The sequence below is a fragment of the Lissotriton vulgaris genome, chromosome 2_1 (genome assembly GCF_964263255.1).
Source record: "Lissotriton vulgaris chromosome 2_1, aLisVul1.2, whole genome shotgun sequence".
Classification (NCBI taxonomy): Eukaryota; Metazoa; Chordata; class Amphibia; order Caudata; family Salamandridae; genus Lissotriton; species Lissotriton vulgaris.
This window is the reverse complement of record NC_141687.1, coordinates 112,249,939-112,257,046: the sequence shown is the minus strand read 5'-3', so window position 1 is coordinate 112,257,046 and position 7,108 is coordinate 112,249,939. Positions and strand designations below refer to the sequence as shown.

The following is a 7,108-nucleotide window of genomic DNA, read 5'->3' as shown; positions in this document are numbered from 1 at the left end:
CCTGCTTGATGGGACATTTTGATTTCGCAAGACTCAGCACCAATGTGGCTTTTTCTTATGGCACTTTTTTTTTGCAGGTACCTGGACTGATTGACTGATCTTTATCTATGCGATGTAGCGTCACCACCGTTTTAATTTGCTTCCTTTCCCACTGTGTGGGGACATGTGCAGCACCTCGGTGCGGCTTTCTTGTGTTTTTCCTTCTTGTTATATGCAAAATAAAAATTTTACAAAAAAAAAAACCTGTAAATCCATGCGCTTATGGAAAACCAGGTACTGGAAACATGATGGGGTGGATTAAGATCAGGGTGAACCCACCACCAGCAAGCTGCGGGTGGAGGGTTCACCAGGATTTATGGCCATTTCCCGCCGGTAATATTATGATGGCGGGTGGGATCGTAGTGGTCAGGAACTCCAAACGCCAGAATCGGGAACTCCGACCACCAGCAATCCGACAGGCTCATAGAGCCCACCGGGGCAGCAGAGGCCCACAGCACACCATGGCGAGTGTCTGGCGGGGATGGACTTTGGGCGCCCGTTGCGGTCCCCACTTGACATGGTGCAGTTCGTTTTTCCAACATTAGTGCACTTAATTTAATTGTCAGGCAAATTGTACAAACTGGGTTTTTTGAATCACGCTGGTGTGTTATTCAGCTTTCAGAATGGTAGTAGCACACCTTGTTTTATTAACTCCCGTCTAAATCAGACTCTTCATTTAGCTATTGCCTAGCTTACAGGGCAGGCTACGCTCTTGTCTGTGAGCATGGGCTGGATGGGCTCCTCTGCCATCCTCAGCTATTTCAGCACCACAGTGGAAGGCAAAAGATCCAAGTGTGCACATTTGTGTCAAGATTGTAGTCTTCAGAGTGCTTTCCATGATCTTGCTGGTGCACAGGAATGCAGACTGTTGGGAGAGCCAAACACACAGAGAAAGCTAAACCAAGATGAGCAAGCCTGTCCGATTCTATATCAAGGCAAAAAGTAGTTAATAATGGTTTTTAAGATCTTAAAAAGGTAAGAAGTACAGCAGCAACCCATGAAATATGTGTTTTGTGTAGCCCCGGAAAAGACAGTAACCAACGAGGATTCCATAATTGTCAACAATAATTAAATTTTTCAGCAGATGAGCCATATAATTGTAACTAAATAAATTACGCCCCAACCACTCTCATACATGTAACTGATTCTGACCCAGCACTACTGCATTAGCAAATTTCTAATAAAAACAATTGCAGTAGTATAAAAAACTCTGCATTTAGAGGTTAGAAATACAAGGTTATAAATAGCTACTCTTAACATGAACAGATTGATCTGCAGCCGGCTAGCACACATTTAAAAGGGTGACTGGTAGCCACATAGAACCAGTACGATTACAAAAGAATGAAGTTTTGAGGAGTATTCTGCCAAAATAGTAATTTATTTTAACAATCAGGACAACAATGACCAAACATTACTGATCAACATTCAGAAATACGAGTTCACATTTATGTCAGATAAGGGGAAAACTGCACGGACAACTTTTAAAAACAGAACTGTGCAGTGGTCACAAAGAAACATTTCTAGGTTGAAGATGGTAAAAAAAAACTTGGCCACTCGTTTAGAGTTTGGCAGGCAGGGTACTCTCCCACAAACATGGCACAGTATCCTGCCTGCCAAACATTCTGGCCACTTGCTGTATTTGAAGTCAGGTGGAATGTCATGTGTCACCCAGCAAAAACCTTACACCAACAGCAAGATGGGCTTGGAGTAGTCATGTAAGCACCTCAGACCCTCCATCCTATTTAGAGCGGAAGGCACAAAGTACTTTGGAACAGCCAAGGACATCCTGGTACTTCTCCAGTAGAAAAAAAGTACAATGACCCCAAACCAAAACCCAGGGAGAAAACTCCCAGGGTAATGGGATGATTAGTATTTTGTTTTACTTCCGGTTTGGAACTTTATGTAAAGCACATGTTTTTAGAGCAGTAGCATAAAACATGCCAGTGGCTCAGCAAACCTTTAGTGCATACAGATCAGCCGCCGTGGCAGCTGCACCTATTAAGGCACAGAGCTTTCTAGATATGGTAGCTGATACTGTGAATGAAATGAGGCACGTAATAGGTTTGGTGGGATATTAGGATTCCCTAGTGAGCATTGACCACAATTTGAAAATGGAATGAAGACTAGTGTTGTACCAGTTTCCGAAACTTGCTTTGTTGCTGGCATATTTTGTATTTGAGTATTGAGGCTTTTTTTGTTATATAATGTACACCAAGCAATACACCATCCCCTTTCTAAAGCAGAATGAGAGACCGTTCTCTTATTCAGAGTTGCTGCTTTCATAGCACAGGATATAAAATACATCTGTACATCAACGTGAAGGATTGGGCAGGTAAATATTAACATGTTCACCATCTGGAAGCTTTAAAGAACTTACAACTGGAGGCTCATTCATCAGTTATTCAGATCGAACTGATCAGATTTGAGAATCAAAAATCTGTAATATAAACAAAATAACATTGGTAGAAACATTACTCTTCAGAAAACATCATCTGGACTAGGTCCTTCTTCATACATTGGTCTTCAACCAACTTCTCATGCTGAAAAAAAAAGTGGGAGAACACAATTAATAGACATCAGTATATGTCCTCCAGCTTTGCTCAACAAGCTAAGATTTAATCTGCCACAAAATGTGTAACAAATAAAGGAATGAAATAGCTTTAAAGGGTAGTATCACATCATCCATAAAAATTAATATTACTTCTGGATGTTTTCAATTCTGTTCTTTGAGGCAGACGTTCTATATAAAGGTAGTGCACAACAAATACCTAATAGACAAATGTTAAAAAAGTGGATGGGGGCAGACAAACAAGTCATGATTGTCATAGACGACTTGTGGCCAGCATGTAATTAATGTGATCTTGTCTAGAGTGCTGTTGTCAATGTTGGCTTTTCCAATAATTAATATGGACCCCATAAGCAAAGGGGAGCAGTCACAGAGGGAGAGGTGGTGGAGAAGGGTGTAGGTGACAAAGCGGTCATAGACCAGAACGCTTTGATCTTCAATAATGCCTCATCGCCTTCATCAACAATGGCACAGTTGAAGTGGAGGGTTTTGAACTGAATGACAGCCTGGCAGAAATCAGAATTGTTCATCTTTTTTTCCCCTTCTGAAAACTTTCAGAAGAGTGAGAAGACCTCCAGACATAGGCTTCTGCGCGTGACTCCAGTTGCAGATAGTTCACTTGACAAGGTTCATTTTTAACGTAAGAAGATAAAGATCTCACATCCCTCATCACAATAGTCTTGGAAAAGACGATACAGACTGAATCCATCTAGGTCTTGGAGAAGAAGAGTCCTAATATTTGGCAGTTTTTATCAAGCTTTTATCAGCCAGCTGATACTAAGGAGGCGGGAAAGAAGGCTCTGGTGTGTGCCAGGCCTCAGCCTTTCACTTTCCCCTGCCTACTCGATGAATTTTAGAGAGGGAGGGAAAGAAAGGCAAAGGCTGTTCATTAGAAATTTGAAATGTTGAGTGCAGTGGCCTATACCAGTTCATGTAGGATGCTACTGCTCCATTGTTTTTAATGGAGCCCTCCAGACTCCAATATTCTAATATAGCCATATAGCCCACAGTAGCAGGCTACACCTGCCATTAAAGGCCTTCTCCAGCATTAAAAGCCAGAGCCGAAGGAGTGGAAATTTAATGCCAGTTTAGCCCAGCTACAGAGGGCTCTCAGGCTATAAGAACATTCTGCCACTAGAGGGCTGAATATTCTAACAAATAAAACAAAGGCCTCACGGAGCCTGAGGGGACTATAATCCCCTAAACCTTGTGAGGCCTTTGTTCACAGCAACAGCTGTGTAGGACAACATTGGAATGTTGGAACTCCAGGCTACTACCAGCCATTAGAAGCCAGGGCACTCCATTGTCTTCAATGAAGCTCCCAACATTCCAATGTTCTAATGATACTCCCAGAGTTGCTATTGCAAGATGCCATACAGTTATATCGAAGTCTGTAGGAGTAGTAGTCAGTTTCTGATTCCGCATTCGACTGTTACCTAATTCCTCAACTCTAGTCCCCAATGTTTCAATACTGGACTGGTGGGCTCTTTTGAAAGCCTAGGGATTATTCTCTTGGTCAGTCAAGCAAGCCAAGCTACATTAATTTTATGTAATGTTCACTTTCTTATAGGCTACTATACCTAACAATATCTAACAGTCGTAGACAAGGGGGTAAGTGACCAACTGACCACAAAGCGCTTTACACGAGCACCAGTTACATTACAGAAGGACACATTTCATTTTTTTAAAAATATTTAGGCACAGTAGATTAAGTGATTTTGCCCAGAATCACAAAATATTGCTGAGTCTCGAACACAGTGCCCCAGGTCCGAGGTCAACCGCTCTCACTCTAGCCGTAAGGCTACATTCTCACCCCAGTTGAATACTGTTGGTTGTAAATATATTGTGGATTAGAGCAGGGGCCATGTACACTCTATGTCTAAGTTTATAATGGCTTAGTGTCAATTTGGCATTCCTGGTTATTGTTTTGCAGTTACTGTAAATCTTCCACTAGCATTCCTGATTAATTTTTTCGTGCCCATCGTCATGCCAGGCCTCTTCTAAATGAGGGAGTCTTGTATTCAATGTGGCTAAAAATGTCCTGTCCAGTGTAGTTATACACTTGTCCCCTTCTCCCAGTGTCAATGTTAGATTCACCATTGTAACCCGGGTTAATTCGGAAAATAAGGCCACATCATTCCCTAGACCTTTGATAATCTGTATAGAAGTGAACAAACCTTTCTATATTTGTATTTCACGTGCTTCAAAGCTCCGCAAAGCCCAGAAACTGCCCCCAATTATAGATATGTTCCAATAGACAAGGGCACTCTCCTCTCATTGGCTGTAATAAAACCTACATGCTTTGAGGCATCAGACTATTTTACAAAAAGTAATTTGCAAAAGGTATATAAAATTATAGTTCATTCACTTAATGTAAATTTGTCTAGGTAATAGTGGTAGAGATGCCTATGTAGTTGGGCATATAATTGTCATCAGTAGTCCAGGGTACAGTGGGTATTTTTTAAAGTTGGAAACACGCATGCCTCACTTGTAATAAGATAATCTAAACACAGCCAAAGCAGTAAGTGATAATGCAATGCACACTCATTCAGCGTCCAACAGCAGTCGTCTCAACATTGTATCACGGTGCCAGAAACATGTCCTAGTGATCGCCATTGGCATATGCTGTAGGACATACAGCACATTAGGGCGTATATTCATCTTGCTCACTGCAAAGAACCCCATCAATTACAGGGGACATTGCAACCAACTGTCTACAGAAGGCTTATCCAACAAGTAGCTTTTGAGCTATTGGTAGCTCTCTGGTTCAGGTTAGTAACTCTCCTGTGTGCATCCTAACCTCTTGAATGAAAACATTTTGCTTGGTTGAATGAATATACAGGTGCCAAAGTTGTATATTCAAGACACGTGTATATTATCAGAACCCATAAGCTGCGGTTAGTTGAAGAAATACCTGAATTTACAAAATTTATTTAAAGCTGATTTTTGAGTGTCAAATCATGTAGGGGGACTTACTACTAATATCATCACTTTCGGGCCCGGGTCACTGTTGCTGTGGATAGCATGTATTACCTATGTACAGGCATCCCAAACTGACAGAGCCTTTTTTACATTACTGCCTGATTCACTGAGATGTTCACTGATGGTATTTTTGCATATGGTGGGCACTATTGTAATCTTGCCTAATGTGGTCACTATTACAACATCAATTATATTAGTACCTTGTGATGATTTTAATTGAACACAAGCATTTACAATGCAATGGTCTCGGCATTATTAAAGGTAGAGCTATTGGTATTGTTTATTGTTTTTAAAGTTTTTTTCTAAATCATAAATAAATAGCATTGTCTTTTTAATTTGCAATAGCTTAATCGTTAAATAAATGGCATGGTCATTTACAATGCTAATAGCTTAATCTTTTGCATATGCATAATCTATTGAATGTACACATACATAGCCACACACATACAGAGCCACCTAGATAGAGTTGTTCACAGTCACCTACACACACATAGAGCCACTTACACAGAGCCACCCTCACACAGACATTGGCACTTACACATAGTCGCCTACAAAAAAAGCTATTTACACAGAGTTACATACCTACACAGAGGCACACATTCGCACACACAATCACACACATAGACAGAGCTACACACACAGAGGCACACACAAGACTTGACTTGACCACTATTTGCAGTGCCGATCATCTCGGTTTTCCTGCCACCATGTGATATTGCCTCCTCGTTTGGAGACCCTGTGATGGGAGCACATATCACACGGTGGCACCGTGTGAGCTGGCAGGTATGTTAACCCAGTCCAAATTGACCAATCCCTTCTCGCTGTACCTCAGCCCCTGATCACTCTCACCTTCCCTCATAGCCTCCTGGCCCATTCTTACTCACCTATTCGCCTTGTGATTCGGGTCCCTCGTCACGTGCATCGGTTTTCTTTGCTCACCCCCAGTCCCTTCTCCTTGACCCCAGTTATCATGACCTTGTCAGATCTCATTCTCAGCACTCCCAGAGCCTGCTAACCATTTTATTATCTGCCTTCTTCTTAATACCCCAGAGTTCACTGTACCCTTTCTCAAGGGTGCTATGGGCCCTGGTACAGGAAATGCCCCATCGCCTTTATTTTGGCTGAACTGAAAATACAGTCAAAAATGGAGTTCAATGGATCCGTAGAAAGCCCAACAGGGCCCTGTGCTACTACACCAGCTGCACTGTCGATAACTCAGCTTCAGCTGCATTTTACCTGACTTGTCACTGTCAACAAGCAGCACCATCCCGCTTTTGACCGATCTTCTCTTACTGACACAACATGCCACACAGAAACATAACTCGCTTGCCCCTTTCTCTTCCCCAGCACCCTTAAAGTCTCTTCTCAATGCCCCAGCACCACTGCCCCCAGTATGTTCATCTGCCCGGAGCTCAGATAAGGTCTTATGTATGTCGCCCATACCAATTGTGCAGACCTCTCAACCTCCAGTGACGGAGCATACAACTGAGGCATGAGTTTATGCAAGTGTGCAGAGAGGTC

The 7,108-nt window shown here is 42.1% G+C and overlaps 1 protein-coding gene across 1 annotated transcript in view; it reads right to left on the bottom strand.

Moving 5' to 3' along the window:
• Nucleotides 1–1,396: 1,396 nt before the first annotated feature.
• TXNDC17 (thioredoxin domain containing 17) overlaps nucleotides 1,397–7,108 on the bottom strand; it is a 32,035-nt gene continuing 26,323 nt past the window's right edge. The window contains exon 4 of the mRNA XM_086954541.1: nucleotides 1,397–2,579. Within this exon, the coding sequence (XP_086810667.1) occupies nucleotides 2,511–2,579 (69 nt within the window). The 3' untranslated portion in view covers nucleotides 1,397–2,510. The remainder of the gene's footprint in view (nucleotides 2,580–7,108) is intronic.